General features: G+C 37.4%; 1 protein-coding gene across 8 annotated transcripts in view; it reads left to right on the forward strand.

Moving 5' to 3' along the window:
• Positions 1-26,806, forward strand: part of CTNND2 (catenin delta 2) — a 640,288-nt gene that overhangs the window by 244,262 nt on the left and 369,220 nt on the right. For all 8 annotated transcript variants that reach the window (XM_038129852.1, XM_038129853.1, XM_038129848.1 and 5 more), the window contains one exon: positions 2,045-2,157. In XM_038129852.1, the coding sequence (XP_037985780.1) occupies positions 2,045-2,157 (113 nt within the window). The remainder of the gene's footprint in view (positions 1-2,044; positions 2,158-26,806) is intronic.

Genomic DNA, 26,806 nt, shown 5'->3' on the forward strand with positions numbered 1-26,806 from the left:
TTGTATCTTGAAAGTAGACATAATGCTCAGTTAGATTTTCTTGGGTATTTCACACTATCAAAATTTCTCCAGGCTTATGCGCTTTGATTTAAGCATGCTGGTATGGCAAATACTGTACCACTTTGATTTTTCATTCTTCAACAATTTAGTAATATTTCCATTACAATCCTTTCTGTATTAAGGATTTTATTTTATGCAAACAAGACCCGGATTTGAATAGTAACTCTTGGAAAGCCGATAAACCATCTCTTCAGCTTTTCAGGCGATTGATTCTTCTAGGTGAGAGAAATGCACTCTGTGAAGGAGGCATATATGAAATAGATGATTATTTTCAGGTGATTTTTGTTAATCGTATCTTCAGACAACAGTGAGAAAGATGTTTCTGCACACTACAAAAATGTGCAGAGAATATTATTAACTATTGATTACTGCAGCAATGTTGACATTTAATGAACAGTAGTGTTCTGGTCTTTACAGCAATCTGACTTTCAGTGGTATTCTTGTACTCTGTATAGATTTGTTTGGAATAATAAATTCACAGTTAAGCAGGCTTTGTCATATAGTCAGTGGCCATTTAAGTATTCACTGGCTATTTCATGCTGAATATAACCTGTGTAGATGTCTCCCTTTACTCATAGTGCAGGGCAGAAGTTATTGCATGACAACAGCAAGAGAAACAAAGGGGAAGAAATATCCAGCTGGATTAAGCAGAATGACAACCAGCCAGTTCCTTCTTACATTTCAGTTATCATTTGCCTAATTTCAGAGATTTGAAAAATTTATTGCCTTTATTTACCCTTGATTACTTGGTCGGAGGTTTTAGCTAAGACTTAGAATGAACACTTAGCAATCCTACTGTACATCTACCATTTCTTCCTTTCTCTCAAGTACTTAGTCCTTCAGTGTCACTTGGTGGGCATAAGTCATGACTCTAGTAATTTCCAGTGCTGTTCTGCCCAGCAGGACCTTGCTGGAAAGTTATTCAAGGGACTCCCTCTCATACCTCTGCATTACAGGGAGGTCGTTTTGGAAAAAAAATTAAAGGAGAAAAGATAATGGGTTCATTTGTGTGGGTAAGGGAATTATTTAAGGAATGGATTCTGAAGATATTTCTCCTTAGCCTTCAACAAACCTAAATAAAAGGGGCAGGAGAGATGTTTTTGTTTACCTGTGAAAATGATGCAATGTTCCTGATCAAAATGAAAGGTCAGCAACACTTGACAAATTTACAATAACCACCATAACTCCCTAAAGGTATTTAATTTTTTTATTTGATGAAACTAGTGCTACAATTTGTGAGGAATGTAGCCCTTAGATATGGTGGGGATTTTAATTATGTTGGTTTTCCCTCTTTTTTTTAATAAAAAAAGAATCTTTTGTGTACAAAAAAACCCACTTTATAAGTACCTTTATAAGCTCTGTGGATAAATCTTATCTGGTAGGACTGGTTTGGTTTCCTTGATAGAGTAAAAGAAAATAAATTAAATTAGTGGTAGGAATTTAAGCACAGCTTTTGTCCAGAACTACTTGAGTTTCCCTTCTGCACATCATTAACTGCATAAATTAAGCTGCCCTCAGGCCATATCAACACACCTTCCATTTAGTTTATTTCACTGGTGTATACTGTGATGGTTATCTTTTTAAGTGCAGAAACTAAAATTAGATTATCCACAGAACTTTGCATCTTTTTCAGTAACACAAATTGTACTTAATTGTGATCACACTTAGGTCAGTTTGCTAAGATCTCTGTGTTACTGAGAGATCTGCATGAACTCTGTAAGTTAAATTATTTATTATTTTAGAATTTCCTTTCCTGATAAACAGTCTTATTCCATGACATACATCGTTAGAATAAATGAAGGAACAAGTAGGTGTCACCACAAAATTGTGAACTTTGAATGTGTTAAAAAAGGAAAAAAAAAGAGAAAACTTTGTTATAAGATAATAAGCTAATGATTCTTGCACAAATTTCATTTTTATGTTCTGAAATTCCTTCTTAATCTCAAGAGAAGTCAAAGCAAATGGTTTAATTTACTTTTTTCAGGAACTGCAGTTTGAGAGACTGACTCGAGAACTTGAGGCTGAACGTCAGATTGTGGCGAGCCAGTTGGAGAGATGTAAGCTTGGATCAGAAACTGGAAGCATGAGCAGCATTAGGTAATGTACAAATTGTTGAAATCTTTATAATTAGAAAATTTTGTTGCTGTTACGAATTATCACCAAGAACGAGTTTGATTTTTTTTGTAAAAATAATCTACATAAATATAATATAATAAAAATATAATACAATAAAAATACAGGGAGTGAGATTTTAGTGGAGTTTGAAAATTTGCATTATGACCTGCTTCTTAAAAAGAAAATTTCTTGCAATTTTCTATCTTATTTGTTCAGAAACAAAATAGTAGTCACATTTGGAATTCATTGATTTGCTGGAGTTTGAATGGATTATCAGCAACTTGTTTCCACCAGCAGTACAGCTGAAATTTTCAGCTGAAGATTTTTAGCTTCCTGATTGCAGAGATATATTGATAAGTTTTGTGGACCTGTTTAACCATAATATTATCATTCAAGGTGTTAAAAGGTTTAGAATGAATTATGTACAGCTGCTGACCTGTCTTCAAACTGTCAGGTATATCTTATATCTTCATGAGGAGATATAAGTCCCTCTCTTTGTGTAAACATTGGTTTACTTTAAGAAATTCTTCTGGTACATTGTTTGGAGAATGACAAATTTATTTAAGAAATTGTAGCAAAAGGAAACTGATCTCTTGGTGAATTTAGTGGAAGGGTTTGCATTTTTTAGCTTCTTGATAAGTATGTTTCTTTGTTTTCTCAGTGAACCTAATAAATGGAAGATGATGGTACTTGAGTTTTAAGAATTGAGAGAAAAAATGAGTTGTATAGGCATGTGTTCTTTTTTTTTATCAGTGGAAATATGGATAATCTTAAGTATAAGATGCCAAGCTTAGTGCAAAGGTTTATGTCATAACAGTAGCGAAAATATACAAAAATCATTGATCACTTCTTCAGTTTAAGCAATTTAAACTACCCTTCAATCAAGTGAACGATTTTTTCGTAAGTAAGAAATAACTATTCAGTGGAATGCCAAAGATGTAACAAAAATACGGAATGCAAGTTCAGTTAAAAATGGCAGAAGTCAGAAAAATCTTTCACTAATTCAGCAGAAGCTGTATGTGAAGTTGACTTAAATGTAAGCATTCTTTATAAATCAGGTGAGAATTAACTCCTTAAGATAAACTCTTGTTGTATATAATGTCACCATCTAGACATGTTAACATTAGAGAAAGTTACTTAAAATTATTTAAGCATGGCTTGTATTGGCATGTCAAGTTTGCTTCTCTAGCACCTTAAATTTTTCATATAATATGACTGCATTTCAAGAAAGTTGTCTGAAATATGTTTGAGTAATACTGAGGTATGTTTAAATAATGCTGTTATTTTAGGATTATTCCAGTCAGTGGTATGAAGGCTGGGAAATTTCTTGTTGTGCAGGAGATGTTTCCTTGCTGAACTTTTTTCTTATTGATAAATTTATACTATTGAGTTATCAGTGATATCAAGGTCAGATGACTTGGAATGAGTTCTGAGACTCCAGGTATTCAAGAAGTTTGATAATTGGACTTCTAATCTGTCTGTGAATAACAGAAGAATAACAGAATAGAATAACGGAAGAGATTTTATGCAAATTTTTGACATCTGTAGTTTGCCTTTGAAATGTTTTACATATACAGTTTCTAGCATTTAAACTAAAAACATTTTAAGAAATACCCAAAATACTGTTTTGCAGAAAATAACATTGAACGCTTACAGTTAGATAGCTGTCCTTAGACTTGGCAAGTGATGTAAACAGGAAATAAATAATAATCTAATATTGTTTTTGTTGTGTTTATCCCACGTGTATTAAATAAGTCATCTTCTGCCCAAAAATTTCTTAATCCTCATTAGAGGGGCTTAGAACAAACACAAATACAAAATGAAGTCAAGTATCTTTCTGACTGCTGTGCTGACTTTCCAGCGGTCATCCCGATTTGAGAAAGTTTCTTTAACATTGTATTCTTTGACATATACTTGATCTGTTGTCATTTTTTTTAGGGGATTGGGGACTGTATTCAATGGGAATTTTGCTAAAAAGCACTTGAGTGCATTCTTTTCAGGAACAGGTACTTGGCTGTGAACCAAAGGCAGAATCAGTCGCTTCTGATAAAACTGAATAAAATGCTTAGACCATGAGTTAGGACCAAACTTGTGAACTCTTCCCCTCCCAGTGTCCCTGTTGGCAGACTGAACAGTTCATTACTCAGTTCATTTGGGTATTAAAATTTCATGATACATTCCATAAGGAGACAAGTCATATTCTGTGCTGCTTCATTCCTCTGGCTGAAGTGCTTATTCCTTCTGGGCCAGATCTATCAGTCTGTCACTCCCCTTGCTATGGAGGGGGGGCAATTAGATGCCAGCATATATTTCGAGTTCTTCAGTCTCTGATAATTTTAAGCACATTTTAAAGAAATGTACTCTTAGCAGGTCCTTAAAACTTTTAAGTTACTGTTTCATAGTCTTTATCACTGTTTTAAGCAGTTTCTTTGGTTTTTTGCTTTTGAGGTTTGTTTTTTTTTTTGAAAAAGCCTTAGTGTTCAAACTGAGTAGCATAGTTCAAGCCTAGCCTACTTTTCTTCTTTGAACACAGCGTTTGCAAATTGGTCAGGCAACAGACTTTTTCTCAACTGAATTTTTACTCACTACTGAAATTGGTAGAAGTGATGTGCCATTTGTTATTCAAAGTCTCTTGAATAGACTGGCATTTGTGCTTAAGTGCCTGAAGCAATATGCTGAAGTTTCTGTATCTTACAAGTAGCAAAAATACAGTCTAATAAACTGAATGGTGTGGAAAGCATACCTGCTTTGTATATACTTTTTTTCAGTAAAGTTCTCTCCCTTAGAAATGCCTATGTTATTCACACTTTAGTACCAGGAAAATTATATTTTCCTTAGTTAGATACAATTTTTGCAAATTCACTGAAAATAAAAGTACAGTGAGTCTAGTTGATAAACGTATAAGATCCTTCATTTCAAGAATATTGAAGAAGCAGCTGGGATGCATTGTGACATAGGCAGACAGCTGCTGCTGTGTTGGTCAAGTAAATAAAATTGCAATTACAGTTTTCCTGTACAGGTGTCTGTGTTCGATCTAATTTAGGCTACTTATTGTGACAGGAAATATAGTAGTCTTTGTAGATATTTAATTTTAAGGATTGTCAAATCTCGTAGAGTCATAAGAGGTGAGGCTGCTGGAACCTAGACCTGCAGAGACTGGAGAAATGGGCTGAATAAAACTATATCGAGTTGAAATTCATAAATGATTTGCAAATGCATCTGGGATGGAGTATCCCCTTGTAACAACACAGCCAGGGATAGAAAACAGCCTTGCAGGAAAAGACCTTCAGGACCTTGGAGGTCTTTTCCAACCTAAGTGATTCTCTGAATTACTGTGATACTCAGTGATTCTCTGAGTCAGCAGTGTGTCCTTGCAGCAAAGGCCAGCTGCACCTTGGGCTGCAGCAGCGAAAGTGTAGCCAACAGATCAGGACAAGTGATTCATCCCTCCTGTTTGAAGCTCTTGGGGATACATCTTGAGTGCCCTATCGAGTTTTGGGCATCCCACTATGAGGAAGACATCAGCATGCTGGAGCAGGTTCTGTGCAGGGCTGCCAGGAAGGCAGGTGGCTAGAGAGCACCTGGGGTGTGAAAAGAGGCTGAGGAAACAAGGGATTTTAACTACAACAAGAGAAGGGTCAGGAGGGGCCAGCTTCTGATAGCAGCTAGGTAAAGGAAGGATGTACTGAGGACAGGGCAAGAGTGTTCTCAGACGTGCATTGGGGAAGAATGATAGGTGACATGGAAATTGGAACACAGAACATTCTAATTAGATGAAAGGTGTTTTTTAGAATGCATTTTGTTTAACATGGTCACAGATTCTAGAGTTTCCATCTGTAGAAATAAGAAGGACTTTCTGTTCCCACCTAAATTTTCTTGTGTTTTTTATTACTATTTCTTCATAAATCCGGGAATAGAGTTGTATTAGTATTCTAGTATTCTGGTTTTTTCCCGTAAAATCACAGGCTTCCCGAGGAAGTGGTCATAGCATCAAGGCTGCCAGAATGAAAGAAGCATTTAGATAAGTCAGGCACATAGTCAGATTCTTGGGGCTGTCCTGTGCAGCGCCAGGAGTTGGTGATCTTTGTTGGTCCCTTTTGACTCAGGATATTCTATGATTCTATTCAAGTATTTCAGAAAAAATCCCTCTGTTACCTGAACTGGTGGATGTGTTTGCTTTTGCCTGCAAATGTGGGTGTTAAAATAAGAATATAGGTATTAAAACAAAGTTGAAAAATATATGGTTAGTATGGATTTTGGAGCAAAACATGAGCGAAAAGACAAAGATATGTTTGTCATATTATGAGGACAGAACAGGGTTTTTTTAATGCAAAGAGTTTGATCAAGAGTCCTGTGTAAAAAAAACGCGCAGCTTTCAAGTAAAATTTATACACCATCATACATATTGAACATACCTTTGAATACATATTCGAAAATAGTTTAGCCTGCATTGTGGTTCTTTGTCAGCCCAAGATTTATCAGTTAAATGTGTTAAATTGTTTCACATTGGTTTGCTTACAGTAATATCTCCAAATGCTACCGGGAAGCTTCTAACTTGAAAACAAAAATTAAAAAATCATTTTAATTAAATTTTTATTAGAAAGCTAACTTTTAAAAAGAAAAAAATAAGTCAACAATTATTGCAGAGGAGAATTAAGAAGGATCAGTATTTTATCATTACCTATGAAAATGTCAATTATAATGTTTGTACTTGTTTTTTTAAAACAAGCCAATAGCATGGCTGTTTTTAACAGGATTTTAAAAAGTGATGTTCTTTAAAGAAATGGGCATTTCACCACTGGGAGGAGAAGATTTTACTAAACTTTTGTCAGCAAATGAAGTAGCTTAAAATTAATCTCATTTTGCAATGTGTGTTTGCTTAGTAGTTCAGAAGCTGAATAAGCTTTAAGTTTTTTCACACAGTGTTGTTCATCATTGTGGATTGTGTAAATCTTAACAATTCATGCTTGGATGAACTTTTGTCAACTGAATTATTAAAAAAGTTTATCTGAAATAAAATTAAAAATGGCAATAAAAGCATGCAGGTTTTTGAAAGCGTAAGATTCTGAAAACATTTGTCACAAATGCTGCAAGTCAGAATTAATTAGCTGTGATGAGAGAACATGTTGTTGTGTCTTTTCCCCCCCTGCCTTTATCTCACAAGATTTTATGTTGCTATAAGTGACCAGGTCAGGTAGAACCGTTCAAAAATGCGGCTTGCTCTACTCCTGAAGAGAGTTTTGTCGATGGTACTATCAGATATATTTCTAGATCTTGTGCAAAGCTTTTCATGTGTGGGCTTGTGATAAAGCAAAACATGCTAGTAAAAATATGTTGTGGGTTTCAAGGTAGAGGAGATTAAAAACATCCTACCATTCTTTGCTAGGAAACATAGTTTTGGTTATAATGCTGTTAAGTCAGAATGAAAATTAAATTAGCTGGAAGGAAGCCTTCAATTAGAACAAAACAATGGGAAAATTTGCAAGAGTTTGTTGTACCAGGAGGTTTTCATTGAAGTGTTTGCATTATTTGAGTTCTTTGCCATCTCTGGAAGGCATGAATCCAAAAAAATTCCTTTAAAAAACATCACCACTGCCAAAAAAACCCCAAAACAAAACAGCAAAACACAGAGATTTTCTTAAAAAAAAGTTGAAAAGATGGTATTTTTCTTACATGGAGAATCCTTAAGGAGTTCATTTGTATTATCTTAAAAGAAAAGAACCTTAAGCAGTGTTTGTCAGACCATAATTAAGAATGAACAATGTGGGTTTAATGCTTGCCACTTTTTAAGAGGTTGATTTTATTTGTTTTGTTGTTTTGATGTTTGTTTGGTTTTTTTTCCCACGTCAGTTTTCAGCCTAGAGCTTAACTAAGTCATTGAAGGATTCTTCCCCACACCATTCATCTTTTCCAATAATTGACTGAGCTACCACAAAAAATGTTTGTGACTTTGTTGGGTTGCTAGCTGATGGTTGATAGTCACTGTGCTAATGAGTGCCCAGCTAGGTAATAGCTGGAATCCTTCTGAAAATAGCTGGAAGCACTTCTGAAAATTGGGCTACTGATTTCCATGCCCAATCACAGCATTTAGGCACTTCTTATGATGGGAAGGTGGAGGGACGGGTGCTGATCTCTTCTCTCTTGTAAGCAGTGATAAGACTTGAAACAACATGAAGCTGAGCTGCGGAGGTTTAAGTTGCATATCAGGGAAAGGCTTTTCACCCGGAGTGTGGTTGGGCACTGGAACAGGCCTCCCAGGAAAGCAGTCACAGCACCAAGCCTGAGAGTTCCGGAAGTGTTTGGACAATGCTCTCAGGCACGTGGTGTGACTCTTGAGGTGTCCTGCTCTGGGCCAGGAATCGGAAGACTCAAAGATCCTTGTGGGTTGCTTCCAACTCAGCACATTCTATGTTTCTCTGATTCTGAAATCTTGGAAATCAGAATTTTGTGGAATACAATAAGTTGTCTGGAAGTAGAACGGGCAGATTCTGCTTGTTGTTGTAACTGTGTACCAGGCCTTATTTCCTACACAGTTTGATATCAATAGTTGATGTTACTGGTGTTGTGTTTACCACCACATGTAAGAGTGTTCGAGTCAGAGAAAAGGTTTTTGAGCCCAGGGAAATACTAAGCATAACATTTTCAATACTTCAGTATCACCTTGTACTTGGTACCTCTTGATCTTTTGATTGTGAAACCTAGATACCTGAAATGTGATGAACTCTGCATACTATTAGTCTTGGTCAATAAATTAGTTTGAATCCACCAATAGAAGATTTGAAGAAAATGTCACTCTAGGAAATAAATTATGGCTGGAACAGTTGGCACAATTAATATTAGTAATGTGCCTACCTAATTATATACTGAATAATGACATTTTACTGGATTAAAGTATCAGACTTGTGATCTGATCATTCTAAACAATCTGATCTCAGATTAAGTTTGAGCTTGTTTGTACTCAGTTTATAGTATGTCCAGCGTTGAAGGAAATGGTTTAAAAAATACTGAGATAAGAAATTGGTACAAGCGCAGAAAATGAGATGAAGTCAAAGGTTGTCCAATTTTTTTTTATTTTTTTTTTTTTGTATTTCCATTACTAGAATATTTGTAGCTTTTTTTGTGCTGGTTCTCCACAATGAGATATATCAAGAAAACATTTATTAGATTAGTCCTGTTATCCTCTGCCAAAAACTAACTGGTTTCATAGTTTTGGAGCTGATAAGCTTCTGTTGCTGAAAGGCAAGTTTCCAGCATATGTCCAAACAAACGGGTTTGGTGTAATTTTGTTTTTTACAGTACATCCCTATCTTTTACTGCAGTAATATGGATCATATAATTCCCAGATAGATATGTCTCTGAAGGTACAAGCTCCAGCAGGACTTTTAAAACACCCCTTCTACAGATACTCTCCCTCTTTTCCTGCTTGCTGAATACACTCCAGGGATACTATCTCCATGGGAGGAGTAACACAGTAATATTCAGCATTGTTCATGAAATCAGCATGTTCAGCATGTTCATGAAATCAAGTATCAGATTTTCATTTAATTTCAATAAAAAGAAGTTATGTCAGTAGGGATACAGACATTTTTCTGCCCTAAGAAACGGTCTTGAAGTCTGAAAGCCTTATATAGGGCTGCCAATTGTCACTTATATTCCCTCTCAAGTTTTTCATTATGTCTTCTGTTTTATTTATACAGAACATACAGGAATAATACAGGAAAAAGAACATAAGCAAAACCACAAAAAAGTGGAATGACAACAGAAAAAGCTGACGCTTTACATATTAACTTTTACTGATATGTGGGCCAATGAAGACTGAACTTAATAGTAAATTCTCTACCTTAGTGCATTTTTGGCATACTACCAAGTTATTTGAAAACTGTTTCCAAATTTTGCATTCACAATTTCAATGTGTTTTTGAAAGCCTGACACTTGGGTATGGCTAATATGAAGTATGCATGGAATTGCTGATCTTAGGAAATATATTGTTAATGTAAAACTTGATTATGTCTTACAAAGTGAGTTTCTGTGTTCAGCCTGCTGTTCACAAGCTGTTTGTTGAAAAATCAGGACATTTCAGTTTATCATAAAGGGTTGATAAGCACTGTAGTAGTTTGCCCAAGGATACAATAATAAAAACTATCATTTGAAACTTAAGGATATGTAGAATATCTATCAAGAATGGGACACGAGTGACAAGTCTATTTCTCTGCAGCCCTTCTAGCTCTCCTTGCTGGGCACTGCTTTAATAATTTGACAACATTCTTTTTGTCCCTGTCCTTCCTTATTGTATGTCAAAATGTTTTTGGATAGCTTGGGAGGAAGACATAATTGGGAATATACTGAGAGAAAGTACCTTATTATTAAAAGTTCTTGAATTTAGAGTGCTTGAAGGCAAGCCTGATAAAACTTCTCCAGGAAAGCTCATTTTTAGTGCTTACTGCTCGTGAGTCAGAGGTACTAGATAGTGATTCTGTGATATCTTAGTGTAGAATACAGCTGAGAACAAATCCTGTGACATGGTGCCAGTAAAAAATGGCCATGGTCAATTGACATTAAACACTGAAACAGAATTAAGGTATCCAAGGTGCTTCAAGGAGTCAGTTCTATGAAACCGTGGACAGAGACCAAAGAGCTATCTGTCATCAAAGCTGCCTGCTGCTTTGTAAAAAAAAAAACAGGGTTTCAGTTGTTCCTTATTTTGATAAGCTGCACCTTCCAGGTTGAGTATTTCCTTTTCAAAATGCACATACTGAGGTTTTGAAGGGAATTTCAGCTAAGCAACTTTCTTGCTGTTTTTATAAATTTGCACCAAAAGACATTGCTGTCAGAGGAATTAAACATACCTTTGCATAGAGTTATGGAGATAATTCCCTGTTTTCCTACAGTGCTTTTTGTCTTCTACCTGATGTGGTGTATGATGGGGCAGAATACTGGAGCTTGGAGGGAAGTCTCTTCAGTGTTGTTCCATCCTTCCTTCCATGTTGACAGGACAAGGAGGTGTCCTTTGAGTCCAGTGGCAAGAGGTTTAGAAGCAGATTTCCAGCTGCATTTAACATCCAAGTTAATGCATGTATGGGGGAAAGTTAGAGGGGAGAATCCTTTGTTCAAAATGTGTGGATGAGGCATCTGGTAGAACGCAGATTCGGTCTATAAAGTGGAGATTGGTCAAAATTGGAGACTTGAGAAGTGAAGAGTATGTTGGAGAAGGTTGAGGAAAAAAGAGGAGCAGAGAAGAGCAGAAGAGGTGGCTGAGGCAGAGGAGTCAGGGAGCTATGTTATTTCCTTACAGCTGAAAGATCAAAGACTTAAGTTGAAAATACCCTTTTATCCTGGCTACTCAGAGAAATCTCGGAGTAATTGCTGAAGAGATCTTACTGGCTTCATTTGCTGCTATAAGCAGTCATCACATCTGCACATTGGCTCCTGATCTGGTTATTAGGATCCCTGCATGTCTGGAAGGCTGTACAGAGAAATAAGAAACAAAGAATACCTGACAGGGATTCAAATTAATCTTTACATTAGCAGCATTAGGCAGCAAAACAATTCCACAGGTACAATTCCACTGGATTGCCTTCAGCTATTACAAGCAGATAGATAGTTCTTTTCCTAATGCACATTTTTCAAGTTATGAAATCTATTTGTCCTGTAAACAACAGTGTCCCTCCAGACAAGCATGACTTATCCCTCAAGCAGTTTAGAAATTATGTGGTCATGAAACAGAAGTTGGGTAACAATACGCTTGTACAAGGACTAAGTCAAAATGCAACCAGCTGAAGATGTCCCAGAATTCCAGATATGCCTTTTCTTCCTGTGTGTTTCACCAGTAAAAACAAAACCTATCTTATTGCTTTCTTGAGGGGAAAAAAAAGAAAAAAAGTCTGATGTTGAGTTTCAAAGAAATATTTCAAAGAACTTTTGCAGTCAGACATGGTAATTTCTCTCCCTTTACCACCCCTACCTTCTGCTTCTCACCATCTGACCTTGTGTAGACAACCTTGAATTATGTCTTGAGCATCCACTCTTCTGATACACTTCTTCAACCCTGCCTAAATTTAAATTCCACCTAAATCACTAGACACTGTAATTTGACAAAATAAAGCTCTTACCTCATGCTCTCAGTACTTCCTTGCTTTGGCAAGTCGTTACTAAAGGTCCCAGCCAAACCCTCATCTGGCTAATTTATCTGTCCCTAGCAAGTTATTTTTCTATTAAGGTGGCTTTTTTTGGGTTCTTGATTTTAATAAAAGCATAGTTGTTTTCCAATGCAATCTTAAGAAACTGATTTTCAATAGAAATGTATTGGTGGAAGTTACAGACTTCCCAGTAGTCAAAGCTCTCAAAGATATACTCCTCTTGACAGTAGTAATTTCTGCAGTCAGAGCAAAAGTGGATCCTGTATCTTGCCATGATTTGTCTTGATAAAAAAAGATGAATTTTGTTGTATTTAGCTGTAGTGTTTGATACAGCAAATTTAAAACTTGCCAATTCACTTAGAAAACAATTTGGGGGTGGGGTTTTTTTTCTGTTCTTTTATCCTAACTTTAGAAATTGACTGTTCTATTGATCTTAATTATTAGGTATTCTCTCCTTGCTCATATGTGATAATTGGTCCCGATTATCCTTTGTGTTGTCTGTGTACTTTTCTGTTGGATTGACACACAGTTCTTAATGATGCAGCTACAACTGTGATTGTTCTGTGGTGGAAACTGAGCTAGGCATTCTTTGATACTCAAGTATTTTGACTACCAGAAGTTCTCAGGAAGTATTACTAGTATATTTAGTTGAATTCCATGAAAGGCATGAATGGCCACAGTTCTATTCCACTGGCATCTCAGAACTGGATAGCAGCATGCTTTGAATGGCTAATTTTAGATGCTTTCTAGGCATGTTGCCACTTCAGCGGTTCAGGAATATTTTATAGACTTTAATACCTTAAACTTAGAGGGGCTTTTAAATCTCTCATGCTTTCAGCTCATGGATGTACTCCCAGCTATTGCTAATTGTGAATAAATACTGTGCCTCCTGCTGGCTTTCCTTTACCCCTTCTATTTTTACTTTCTTCTCTACCCTGCTTGTTTGTACAAACAAACAATGAAAGAACCCAGAGACCAAAACCAACCAAACAAAAAAACCCCAAGACCAAGCAAAAACCCAAAACATTTGCACGCATCAACTCACTGCTTCTTCACTCTCTGTAGAGCCATATACCCCAACTCCCCAGGCATAGAGAAGGAAAATTTAGTACAAATGTTGTTTTTATGTCTGTTCTATTATCTTAACTAGATCAAGATTATATAGCTGTATTTTCATTTAAATCTACTTTCTGAATTTTTTCTTCAAAGTCTTCAACATAGACGTTGTCACAAAGATGGCTGTGAGTGCAGATGCAGTAGAATTCATATTGAACTGAGTACAGTGTGAAGTTTGCCTAATTTCAAATATCCTATGAAAGTTACCTTAAATGTTCCCAATAGAGCTTCTGACTTTTTTGACTTATTCATGAATGGCTAGCAGGAGCCAGTGGCTAACCTGAAAGCAATGTCTTTAGCTTGGGTGCTTAGAACCTTTAGAATGCTTTCTTCAAAGCTTATCAGAAAAAAAAAAACATTAAAAAAATTCTATGGCACTAGTTGTAGGCAGAAAAGTTTTAGTTTCAGAGGGACTTCAATGAGCTTCACAGCAATGGCATTCCTCCCCCCACCAGTGAATCCACAGTTTGAAAAGGATCAACTTGGTAGTAGGTTCTATGGATTCTGGCCAGTATTTCCAGGCTCTCTTCTGAGTTTGAGCAGTGCTCTCTGAACCTATTTGTTAATGAACCCCTATCAGTAAAACATTTTTGAGCATGCACCCACAATATATGGTTATTTATTTATAGATTACATTTGTGTACTACTGTATTACTACATTATGAACCTTATGAGCCATAAAACCCCCAGAAATTAAAAAAGGATGAGATACAAATGAAGTAAACACAATTCTAAAAAAAAAAAAAAAAAAGTTTTTTTTTTAATGGTACAAAAAGAATTTTTTCCTGCACCCCAGTGACTTGTCTCATGGAATGCCTGGAGTATCTGCATCCCACTTTGGAGAGTGCTGGGATGGAGAACTAATCTCACAGTGGTAATAACTTTTCTGCTGGGGAGTCTGAAGACTTTTAGAAGCAGTCCTGCTTTAGGTCAGGCTCTGTAAGAAAGCTGTGCAAGCCAGTAGTGTTGACAGGATAAGCAAGTGAGCTGTGCATGGGCACATGGGAGTTTACCCCTCACCTAAACCATCTGAGAGCTGCAGTCCTCCTTTCACAGTATCGGGCACTGTGTAGGGAATGCAGCAGCAGCAGCATCAAAGTTGTAGTTTTCTTCTGCTCCCCCTTCTTTCACTGCCTTTTCCCCCCATTCTCACAGTGTGAAAAAGAGATGTCATTAATATTTTAATTTTTGGCCTAGGTTTATGGGTTTACTGAATAATATGTACAGTTATCTTTACAGTAGATTCATGCCACACTTTGCGTGTAGCTCCCAGTACCTAAGGGATCTTGTCCTTAAAGGCATGTATTGCCTGTATTGGGATAAGTTCCCTTCCTTAAACTGAGTCATGTATAGTTGGGGTGCTATTATGCTATTCCTTTTCACTTTTATATCTCTCATGAATAAATTTGTTTATTCTAAAAAATCAGTTGTAAGTAGTATTTAAATCTAAACCCATTTCAGCCACTTCAAGCTAACACAGTAATGGCATTTCAGCAACATCGATCTGACAGCGTTAGTCTATATGGAGCCACTTTTAGTCAGAACACCAGACTAGTAGATAGAGAGCATTGCAAGAATTTTCTTTATTACACTCATAGGACCAATTCAGTTATAATCAGTGCTTTGTAGTTCAGCTATCCAATATTCCCCTTCTTGTTGATTCACTGAAAGCTCTGGCAGATCTTTGGAAGCTCATGGCCCAATAATTTGTCTATGAAATGTATTGTATGTAAATTGGTAAATGTAGCCGTTAGGAGGAAATAATCATTGCAAATTCCTGATGAGAACAGAAGACACTATTAATAATTCGAAGTAATCATCATCTTCCCTTTCTTTCTTAGTCTGCTAAATATATTGCATCACAATATATTACATGTTACTTCCTAGGGATATATAAACATAAGGGCATAAGGAACTCTGTATATTTATGAAAGGCTTTGCAGAAAGCTTTCTGATTTCCTCCATCCAGTCCATGTTAATCATGTTGAAGAAATGAACCAGAGAGATAGTTTATCCATACATAATGGTGTTTATAAATCTGCTCTTGAAAAGGGGAGTGTACTTTATGCAGTACATTCTAGAAGTCAATCTGAAACAGCTTCTGTAGCAGCATTTATGTTTCCCAGCTTTTGTTTACGATGTAAAAAATACCTCTATTTAGATGTTGGAAGACTAGTACTTCTATTATTGGGTATTTTCTCATCCACCTCTTCTTCTTTTCTTTCCTCCTGACTTAGATCCTCATAGTGTTCTCAATTAATGCCATAATTAAGAAGGCACTGTATTTATATTTGAAGAGAAAGACTTATAAGACTTTCACCTTCCTTGAGTCATTATTTTTTGTACTAATCTGAAGAGGACATTGGGCACTACTCTCCTTACCACTATAGGAATCTAATTGTACTACAAGTCACTTTTGTTCTGGTTTTGAACTGTTTTTTAAATCCATGTAAATCTTTCTATAGCCAACTCTAGTAATAAAACCTAAAAGTGGACTTATTTTAGTGGCTTCAGAATAAACAACTGTTTCAATATTAATCTCTGTTTCTGCAGTGAGACACTGGTACTATGTTGCTTTCCTCCTTTGCAGTGAATTTAGATGACAGTTTATATTCAGCTCACAAGAAAGACCTAACAACAAAAAAGGGATATTGATATAATTACAGTAAATGCCCTTTTTCATGCTATTAAAATAATCTGTGACAGAAACCTCCTAACATCAAGGATATTTCAATAAGCATAGTTTTTATCCCTGGATGAATAAAAGTTAAAGAAGGCCCTGTTGCCATGTATAATATAACCCTTGTCAGCTTTTGATTATTTAAAGCATTTTTGATTATTTAAAGCATTTAGTGAAAATGTAGGTTATGAATTACTTTTATTTTGTTCAAAATAATGCAGGATACACATAGTGAAGAGATACAATTGTGGCTAGTCATTTAGAAAGATATGGTTAATGTACAGCTTTGTGCATTAATGTTGGCTTTAGTGAAAAACAGTACTGCATTTACTGAATGTTTTGATAGTAGCACATCATTAGTTAAGAGTGCAGCCAGCGTGGGGTACAATTTTTTGGATCTTAATTTTTTTTTTTATCTATCCTGTTATGATCTAAAGCTATATTAAGTGATGCTAAGCAGTAATAATGCTAAATATTCTTAATCTAATCCAGTTATTAAAATAGGATTATAAAGGTTTATTTTGCTTTTTTTGTTCAAATTATACACAGGAATAAGTTGTTTTGATGATACTATTGCTGTTCAGAGTTCAAGTGGCTTGAATTAGCTTGTGAGGTACAGAAGATATCATGAAAGAAACTACAAGAATATTCTTAATGTCATTTTTGTACTTTTTTGAAATCTCATATTTTCAATCGCTTCTGTATTTTTCTTAACATTTCAGTTCTGCTTTAGTTTTTTGTAAAATTTATAGCAGTTTCTTCTCTCCTTTTCTGTTTTATTGATATCATAAAGGAGTAGGCCTTTTGATGAGCAGTGATCTGTTCTGTATGATTCAATGGTTTTGCCACCCTGGAATGTCTGATGAGGTAAATAATTTATTTTACTAGAGTGATGTCATATTCATGAGTTTCAAGACCCAAGGGCCCTGAAGTCTTAATGACAGCAAATCCTTACCAATTAACCCACTCTGAAAAGGTGTGTCTGAAAGGACAGAGATTTTTTTTCTTTGTTGATCATCTCTGGTTCTCAGCTAATCTAGGAGGAGATTCAGGATTTTCCAATCTACTTTCTCTAGAATCTCCATACCACTTTCTCTTTTGGCTTTGGACGTATCTTGTAATTTGTTTCTGCAAGAACAATCAGTTGCTTTGTCCCTTTAGCTTTTCCATCACTTTATGATGATGATAGCCCCCTCTATGTTCTGCTAACGTATTCCATTCAATGATGGTTCCTGGGTCAGAATCAGGGGACACAAGACAAGAGGTAGTGTAGTTTGGAAAAAATGGTAATGCTTCCATTGATACTGACAGTCTGACTAAAAAAAGTAGATCCATGAAGGTCTGTCAGAAATACTACATGCTACATTTCTTGATAGTCACTATAAATAGAATATTATATGCAAACACATGCACTTATTGCAGCTAAAATTTTATGACTTTCAGTGAAATATGCTTGCCTTCCTGCCTTGGGTTCCTTTGAACTGCTCAGTCGGAATGTCTTCCACTGATGTTGCTGAAGTTTGAAAGTAATCTATTAAAAAATTAATCCAATAAATCCATTTTGACTGATGTTTAATTTTATTACAGACAAATCTCAAAGAGGGATACCATGCAATGTGACTTGTAAGCAGGCAGCAAGCCTTTTAGTGGAAGATGCACATCTTGCAGCCAGTCTTCGATTTATTGGCTGCTCATTAATTTCAATGATATTGCTTGGGTAAAGAAGTTAGAAAATGACCTTTGATTTTGCCTGTTTAAATGTTGTATCATTCTTATGGAAAAGAACTGTGGAAGTAGAAGAAAAGGTAGTAAATGCATAATTGAAAGTACATTCTGTAGATTTGCTTCTGTATTTAGTTTAACATAGTATGTCAAGGTTAAGGGTTAATCTCAAAGAAAAACAAAACAGAAATAAACAAACAAAACACCCTCCTTACAGCATTGGGTTGACATTGGTCCTTCTCCTAAGATGGAATTGCAAAAGAAAGCAGAGACTTCAAAACAACCTATACAGTCACAGTTAAATTTAAACAATATGAATTAAATTACAAGTTCTCTTTTGTGGAACTTGAGACCCCCTGAATATCCATAGGAATAAGATTATAAAGAGCATCAGGGCAGAAATTCAAGGTTATTTTCTAATGGACCATTTTTATGGTCCAAGGTGCAATTTTAATTGATTTTGATAACACAGTTTTAACAGAGATAAATATTGAAGTCTCACTTCTTTGCTCAGTTGTCATGCTTCTTTTTTAAAGAAAGGGACCTAGGTGCTGTACCCTGTGGAGACCTGTTGATTTCCTTCTTTCAGTTCTTCTCTTCCCATGTGCAGGGGAATGGGAAAAAAGAAAAAGGAAAAGAAAAAGAAGAAATTAAAAAAAAAGAGCTTATTTGCATGGAGGAAGGGCAGGGATTGAATGAAGCATTCAGTTCTGCCAAGGCAGCCATTCTCTTCTGCGGCATGAGTACTCTGCCAAGATTGTCACACTGTGATACCTCCTTTATTTTGAAGTTGGAGACTTTCTAAAACTAGGATCTTTTACGTCTGTGGTTTTGCAGTGTGATAGCATGAAGCCTGATGGGAAAGATTCACCACTAACTGCTGCCTGGAAAAGCTTGGCCAGTTCTCATTGAGCAGAAAGCTTGCAGTCAAAGAAATAGCAGCAGAGGGGAGCAGCAATGAATGTGGTGTTACTTTTTTGATAGGACACTAAGCACAGTTAGTGTGACTTTTCTTATCTTTTCCACGGTCATCTTGATGGCCTTTAGGTAGCATCAGGGGGTAAAGCTGTTAACATTAAGAAAAAAAGATTCAAATACATGAGGACACACAGCCTCTTATGGGAAATACAGCATCTAAAATGGCATTGCTTACTTTCTGAATGCAATTCAAAATGCCTTCAAATGCCAGTTTTGACTGCATTGGGTATTCCAATTAGTGTGACTATTTCCCCAAAATATCTTTTTTAAAATAAATTTAAACAAGCTCACTACATTATTAGAAGTTATGGCAACCATAGGGATTTCCGACTATTACTGTAAGAAAAAAAATGCCTTACTGCTCAGATTTTTTTTTTCAATTTTGCAGCATATGATTATTTTCATATTTCATCTAAATTCATGAGCTATAGAATAATTACTACAGAAAATATATTTTATGTAAATAGCTGTGGTTTTTTTGGTCAGAATCAAAATTATGTTTTCAATTAATGAAAATTATATTAGGCAATTCTTAAGTCTGTTGGGAGTTCTTCACTGGTTTCCAGATTTTCTCTGAGATTTTAAACATGTAAGTAAAAAACCTAAAAGCTCAAGTGTTCCAAAGAGTTTGTAACTATTAAAGATAGTGCTCAATTACATTCAAAATTGTGATATTTTGGTTACTATGAGTTGTTCTACTGGTACTTGGGGAATAAAGGCAACTTTAAGGTTTCTGTAGTGACTGGCCCTATGTGCCTTACCATCTCATTGCACTTGGCCACCAGTTGTCCAGACATGTAGTTCTGGGTGTCTGCTTCTAGCTCCATCACTGCCTGTTTAGCCAAGTTCTTTTCAAGTGGAAGCCAACTGTGCCTTTTGGTTCTTACTTCACTTATGTATTTTTCATTGTTTTAATATGTTTTGCACTTGAAACTTTAAATTTGTGCTTGCTCTTGTGTCATGGTAGTGACATACTAGGGACAGCTGATGTACTGTAGCAAGGCACATGTCATTGCTCCCTTGTACACAGGATAGCTGTGTAATAAAATGTAAGCAGTGTTAAGGAACAATCCCATTTCAGAGAAAGCTATTAAAAATATATATTCATAAGGCTTTCACAGACATTTTTAGAGAGTATCTGTAAATAAAAAAGCTGTATCAAATGAAAAGGCCAGGAATTACTTAATGGGGACTATTTAAGGATTCTCTGAACTAATTATACCTGAAAATCCTTTCTGAATGTATTCCAATGCTTCACCTGCAGGAAATGTATACTGCTTCTCTGATAGATAGTGTTGTCAGTTTTACCAAGTGTTGCAGCTAAGTGGCAATATATTTGTTCTCTCTGAGCTATGTGCAAGATGACTGCACTTGCAGACTGGCTGTGAGAGTGACAGTGACACAGAACTTGCTTTTCAGTTTGCTTATGTTGCTCTGTAAATGTATAGGCAGGTCATGCTTGAAATGAATGTGTCACCATTACTTTGCTATACACTGGTATCTTTAATGTCATTTCCATTTCATTACCCTACCCAGAGCAATTTAAGTTATCTGTGATAGCATTCTTTGTCGGCTGTCAACATAGTATTGGTGAGGCATTCAGGGGCCAATGGAAAATAAATGAAGAGTGTGGGTATCCTTTCCTCCCCTTCAAGATAAATTTACAGAATGGTGCACTAATAATGCTCAAGTTTCTAGAAAACTTTCCATGTCTGTCCTGTGGACTAGCTTTCAGCCAGAAAATATATGACATTGAGACTAAATGTCACTGTCCTAAGGGTACAGAGCCAGTTTGTAGGTGTTCCTTTTCTAGTCCCATTTCCTTGAGGAGCACTGAATGTCCATTGTAGGTAGCCATGTCTTCAGCCTTGTGCATGGCTATGTCACCTGGGGGGACGTTGAATATATATTATGGGTAACTTCTCTCCCGGATAGACCTCTTGGACATGCACTACAGCTTGTATTCAGGTCTGTTCCCAGCCCTGTCTCCGGATGCTTGTGATTCAAGCCCCTGGATGGATTCTAGACCCAGTCAGTTACTTCACTGTTTTGGGAACTGTAGGCAGACTGACACCAACACCCTGTCTGCTCAGTTCCTTGGCAGGAGTGAGGGGGTTATCCACAGCACAGTGTGGGGCACTGAGCAGACTAAAGATGTGTCCCTGGATGTTTCATCACAAGGGTTTCTGTCCTTGGGGGCTTGAGGACTTATATCCTCAAGGACTCTCTCATGTGATGATCATGGTTCTGTGGATGGGGGTATCTAAATGAGAACAAAGCACAAGTGCTGTGTTTCCATGTGAAAATGGGCTCAGGATCTCTGTAACAGAGACATGTCTGTTTTGCTACCCCCCAAAGTCTGGTGGTGGTTTAGGGGTCTTCAAAGACAAAGGTTTTCATCTTCATGAAGACAATGCAGCACCTGGTCAGCTTGCACATTGCAGTGTAGTATAAGAAGCACTAGAGAGTGGCTCTGAGCCCCTAAGCCTTTCAAGAGCCTTTTGGATGGCATATGAATGTTGAGTGAGTATTAAGTGTACCTCTGGAACAATGTCTTCAGCTAAATTTCTTCCTAAAAGGGTCTAGTTAGCATGCACTGTGCGAATTCTGCAAGCTGAACTGTCATTCCAAAGGCTCTTTACTTCATGGATTTGCTTCAAAATGATACAACTGCTTAAGACTGAAAAGAGTACCATAGATGCAGCCTTAGGACATGGGTTCTTCTTATGATGACTGCCTGCCACTGAAAGGAGCAATAGTTGTCTCGTGCTCACATCACATCACTTTTTGTGTGCTCCTTCTGCTTCCTCTTCTGAGTTCTACTTGTCGCACTAAACGTTCCCTGCTTGGAGGGAAAGCTAACTCACAAAAACCTCCTAGTTTTCCCTCAGATCAGCAAGCTGAGGAGAGCTTCTAGAGAGCTGCACAATTACTAAATTTAACTCTAGGGAAGAGTCAGAAAAGCAGGGAGAACGCGGGTCTACCCCCTCTGGCCTCTGTTTACTGTTAGATTGAATTAAGTCTAATATGAAAATACACCCTGAAGGAGAAGCATGTGAGTTTATTTAGAGAAGATTATCACTGTTGCTGCTGGTTGAGAATTCACACAGCTGAAAAGTCACTGTTTAAAACTAGTGGTGGAATTCCCCAAATTCCTGAGATTTTTTTCAGCAGATAATAAACATCGTCACATGTCTCGTGGAGGTTTTTCTTGAAAAATGGAAAAACACTGGATATGTGTTTGGTTTTCTTCTTTTATTCTGACCTTCTCAGAAGAATGAAAAAAAATCAAAAAGTGACAGTAAACTGTTGGAATCAGTACGATATTCACAGGCAGATACAGTAGCTAATGCACCACTAAGATCATGCTTCTTTTACTCATCTTTCCAAAATCTATTTTAGTATGAGATCAGTATTTTTCCAAATTTTAATATGGTTTTGTGTATCTGTACGTGGATGATGATAAAGATAAAAATTTTGAATTGTATTTTTCTACCCATAATTTGGAAAATTCATATTATCTGCTTTCTTTCCAATCTATTTATCTTTTTTCTAAGAAAAAAACACCACCAACAACCTTCCTAAAAATGCCATATTAAAACACCACTCAGTCTGGGATTGAATTTTGAGTCTCCTGCTGGAATTACTCTCAGCTCACTTTGAACTAAACTGAACGGAAACAGCGGGAGAGTATTCTATTCCCTAAATATACATTTTGTTAGAAATAAGGTTATCTAATTAGAGCATATTAGTTGTGGAAATTGGGAAGTCTCAGTGCTGGTGTATGGGCAGATTAAGATGGAAATTCTAAAATAAAATTTGACTTTTGTATTCTTGTACTGTAAGTTGTTTCTTGCTGCTTTTGTACACTAGCAGCTTTCAGAGATTTTTCCAGATTGAACAGGTACCGTACATTTCCTCCTGGGCTCTTAAGGGTCTGGGCTTTTTTTCCCCAGAGATTGCTCTGCAGTATGGCTGAGGTTTGCTTCCTGTTCTGAGCAGAGCCTCTCCCTTCTGGGCATTTCTGCCTTTCAGCCTCATCCTAGAAGCCCTTCCTCTTCCCTCTGGATAATTGTTCTGAGTGCAGCAGCCAGGAAAGATAGCTGCCCACACACACTTTTAGCAATAATAGCAGATAATGTTTGTGCATCACATTCAACAGCACAATTTGCCCAACACACTGTTAAATTATGAAGACAGAACCAGATACCAAGGAAGATCCTTTGGCCTTAATTAAATCCTGCAGTTGTTGTGAGCCTATAGCTAGGACAGTCCAGATTTAGCACTAGGTGTGTGTCGAATGCCTACAACTGAATGGTTGAACAATTTAAGGTATCTGATGTTTATTATATCCATTACATTAAGCATGCTTTGGGAAAGTGAGGTGTGATAAACAAATCTAGCTACGGAGACCTTGGCTGAACTGACAATTCCATGGCTACTATTCATGAAATCAAAATTATTTTTCTGCTGTGAAAAATACACGTTGAGTATGTCCAGCAAGGTTGTGACAGGATATATTGAAGTATATAAGTTTGTGTGTTGGAGATTTAGACGGAAATTTCCAAGGCATTGCTTCTGGACAGTGCTTAAGGATTGTGCTAGAACAGGCTTTAGAATCATTGTTTACAGAGAATTTGCATACATGGCATTTTATCACAAATTTTGCTGACCTCAAGGTCAGCAAGGTTTTGAAGACCCCCATCTATTTGTCACAGGTATTCCCTGCTCCTAACCCCTGGTACCTTCATCATTCTGCCTAGGGTCCCCAAGGAGCCTGTCTCTCCCCATAATGTTGGGTGAAATTGTTGTGTCTCTTCTGAGACACTTCTGAGTTTGCACTTCAGGGCTTCATTCAACTGAAAAAACAGCATAAGGAAGTCAAGAATAGTCCAAGACAAAAACTAATCCAAGGCACAACCATATGAATTTTAATAAAGGCAAGTGCTGGATTCTGCACCTGAGATGGGACAATCTGGGATGTTCAGACAGACAGGGAATGAGAAGCTGGAAAGCAGTGCCACATAAAGGGACCCAGGGGTTCTGGTTGATGGCAAGTTGAATCTCAGTCAACTCTGCCCTGGCAGCCAGGAGGGCCAACCCTGTCCTGGGGGGCATCAGGCACAGCATTGCCAGCCAGGCAAGGGAGGGAATTGTCCTGCTCTGCTCTGCTCTGCACTGGGGCAGCCTCACTTGGAATGCTGGGGGCAGTTTTGGATGCCACAATAAAATAAAAAGACATTAAGCTCTTAGCATCCAAGGGAGAGCCATGAGGATGGTGCGGGACGTTGAGAGGAAGCTGCATGAGATGTGCCACTTGGTCTGTTCAGCCTGGAGGAGACTGAAGGGAGTTCTCAATCCTGTTACAAGTTCCTCATGAGGGAAAGAGGAGGAGCAAACACTGATCCCTTCTCTGTGGTGACCAGTGACAGGACCCAAGGGAATGGCCTGAAGTTGTGTCAGGGGAGGTTTAGGTTGGATATTAGAATAAGGTTCTTCACCGAGGGTGGTGGGACTGGAACAGGCTCCCCAGGAAAGTGGTCAGAGCCACCAAAACCACAAGAGTTCAAGAGGCAGTTTGGATAATGCTCTCAGGCACATAGTGTGATTCTGCGAAGTTATTGTGCAGGGCTAAGAATTGGACTCAGTGATCCTTGAGTCCCTTACAACTCAGAATATTCCATGATTCTGTAAATATAATATTTTTAAAACTTATGAGACAGTATTGGTGAATTTCTTGTTCCTGAGTCTTTTGTATATCTCAGCTAAGCAAACAAGTCAGTCTCTGTTTTCCCTCAGCTCTTGAACCTCCTCCACATGAATACCTGTGGCTTCTTGAAAGAAGCTGGCAAATTTGCCTTCTCTCTGCATGTCCTTGATAAATGTGAGGAGGGTGGAAACAGCCCCTTCTTCTGGCCTTCAGAAGGGTCCACTCTGTGCAGAGAGTGTAGGCCTCCAGACCTCTTCCTTTTGTCTTCATAAAGTTCTCCTTGTGTTTTGCTTCTATTTTATGAGAAGGGGGGAAGGTAGGGACAGAACAGAGCAAAACCTAAAAAAAAAAAAAAAAAAAAAAGGGAAGGTGGCAGAGAAATTTAAATGGATGTTTAATGGTGAGAGGCTCAGGAATTTAGTAGCAAGGTAAGGAGAGTAAGTTGGGAGCAGGAGAGTGTGAGTGGCAAGCTGGGACTGGATGAGCAAACACAGGAAGGCAATGGTGTACCATAACTTGAGAAAAGAGTAACATGAGATTGTAAAAGGAACTAGGCTAGATCGATGGGAGCCAAAGGAAGTGGGTAGACAGTCTAAAGATAAGGAAAACCTGTTTCAGCAAAAAATGATGATTGTTAGACTCAAAATTTTATTATCAACAAAAGGGTACACGCCATATAGATATGTAAAGAGGAACTCTCCAATGCAAATAAATACTTAAATTGTCTAAAAGTTTAAATAGTTTCAAAGAAAGGAAAACCTTGTTGGAAGTAGCTTTTAAATTTTAAATACAAGAGACACTTTCAAGTAGCTGCCCCTTCACCCTGCTGCTGTGTGTATTCTTTCAGTGTTCCTCTGGGCTCTGGAGCTCAAAGTGTCAGTGATTCTGAAGAGGAAAGGGGGCGATTAGAACAAGTTTTCAGCAGTGTGAGGGCTTTGCTGAGCAAGGTTCACAGAGGTAGTCCCTTTCTCCTCAGTCTTGTGATATTTTTAGGTAATGTCTTCCCCCTGCTTTCCAAATTGGGGAGCTGCACACTGCCTCCCCAAGTCCCATTACACTGGAGGGGCTGTTTGTCACGCAGTGATTATGTAGGAGTGCCAGCCCTGTGCTCTGGGTGCCCCCAAACCAAAGTCATTGTAGGGAAGCACAGGCGTGTGGCCGTCAGACAACTGCTGCCACAGCTGAAAGCAGCTTCCACCGAGGCAGAGCCAGACACGTCCGGAGATCCCAAGCTCCTGACTGAACAACAAGCCTCGGACCTTGTGCTAGTGATAGCCAAATCTGTTTTTACTTAACTGAGGGAGAAAGGCTGATGGAAAAGACAGAGATGCTGGAGTTATAATCAAACTGAAAAAAGTGAACCTATGTGTTGCTGTATAGGGAGATGAAGTCTGACTCCCTCCAACCCAAGAAAGGGATGCCAGAGTTTTGTTTATGGAGTACTTGTTGATACAGGACTTGGCAAAAGAGCTTGGCACTGTAAAGCAGAGGGAAGGTCAGGCTTGGAGAAAAGGCAGCCTTATGGAGTAGGAACTAAATGACTCCAGGAAAGTGGGTTTGAGTTCAGAATTGATCCTGCATGTTCCCATTCTTTGCTGTCAGCAAGTGTGTATTGGGAAGTATGTCCAGTCTTGTTACGGGCAAAGTGTACCAGCCTTCAAATCTGTCCACTACACTATTAATTCAGAATGCAAAACCAATTCAAAACCAAGTCTCATCATGCTATTGATCTGCACGGATCTCAGCATGATGCCGTATTTATAGTGGAAACTGCAATAGTTTGTGTTGAAGATTTTCAAGGTTAATAGTATTTTATGCATTTTAAGATACAATGCTTAAGAGAGTGATTAGGGGTATTTTTTTACAATCATTTGTGTCATTCTGCAAATAGGATGGATCAGCTCTCAGAATGGTTCATCATTGTTATGCAGTCTGAGGTATGAAAAATTAAAGATTTGTATATATAAATGGGTTGTACTATGCTCAATATTCTCAAAAATAAGTTCCTAATAATCTTTATATGTATGTATTTACACACACACAATTTGTATCTCTGGAAGCATGCAGACTTCTCCACTCCTTTTCACTTGCAGTAATAGTTTGGATGTATCATGTCAAGGTGCCAGTTAGTCTAATGGAATAACATATTTAATCTGTGCTTTTGTTATACTTTGGATATACTTAAAAGAAAAAAGTTTAATTGCATATTCAGTCTTCGACAATAGCCTGCATTTTCCTTTCTAGGAACAGAAGAATTCATCAATAAAACTAGTAGATGAGGATGAAGCC

This window comes from Motacilla alba, chromosome 2 (genome assembly GCF_015832195.1).
Source record: "Motacilla alba alba isolate MOTALB_02 chromosome 2, Motacilla_alba_V1.0_pri, whole genome shotgun sequence".
Classification (NCBI taxonomy): Eukaryota; Metazoa; Chordata; class Aves; order Passeriformes; family Motacillidae; genus Motacilla; species Motacilla alba.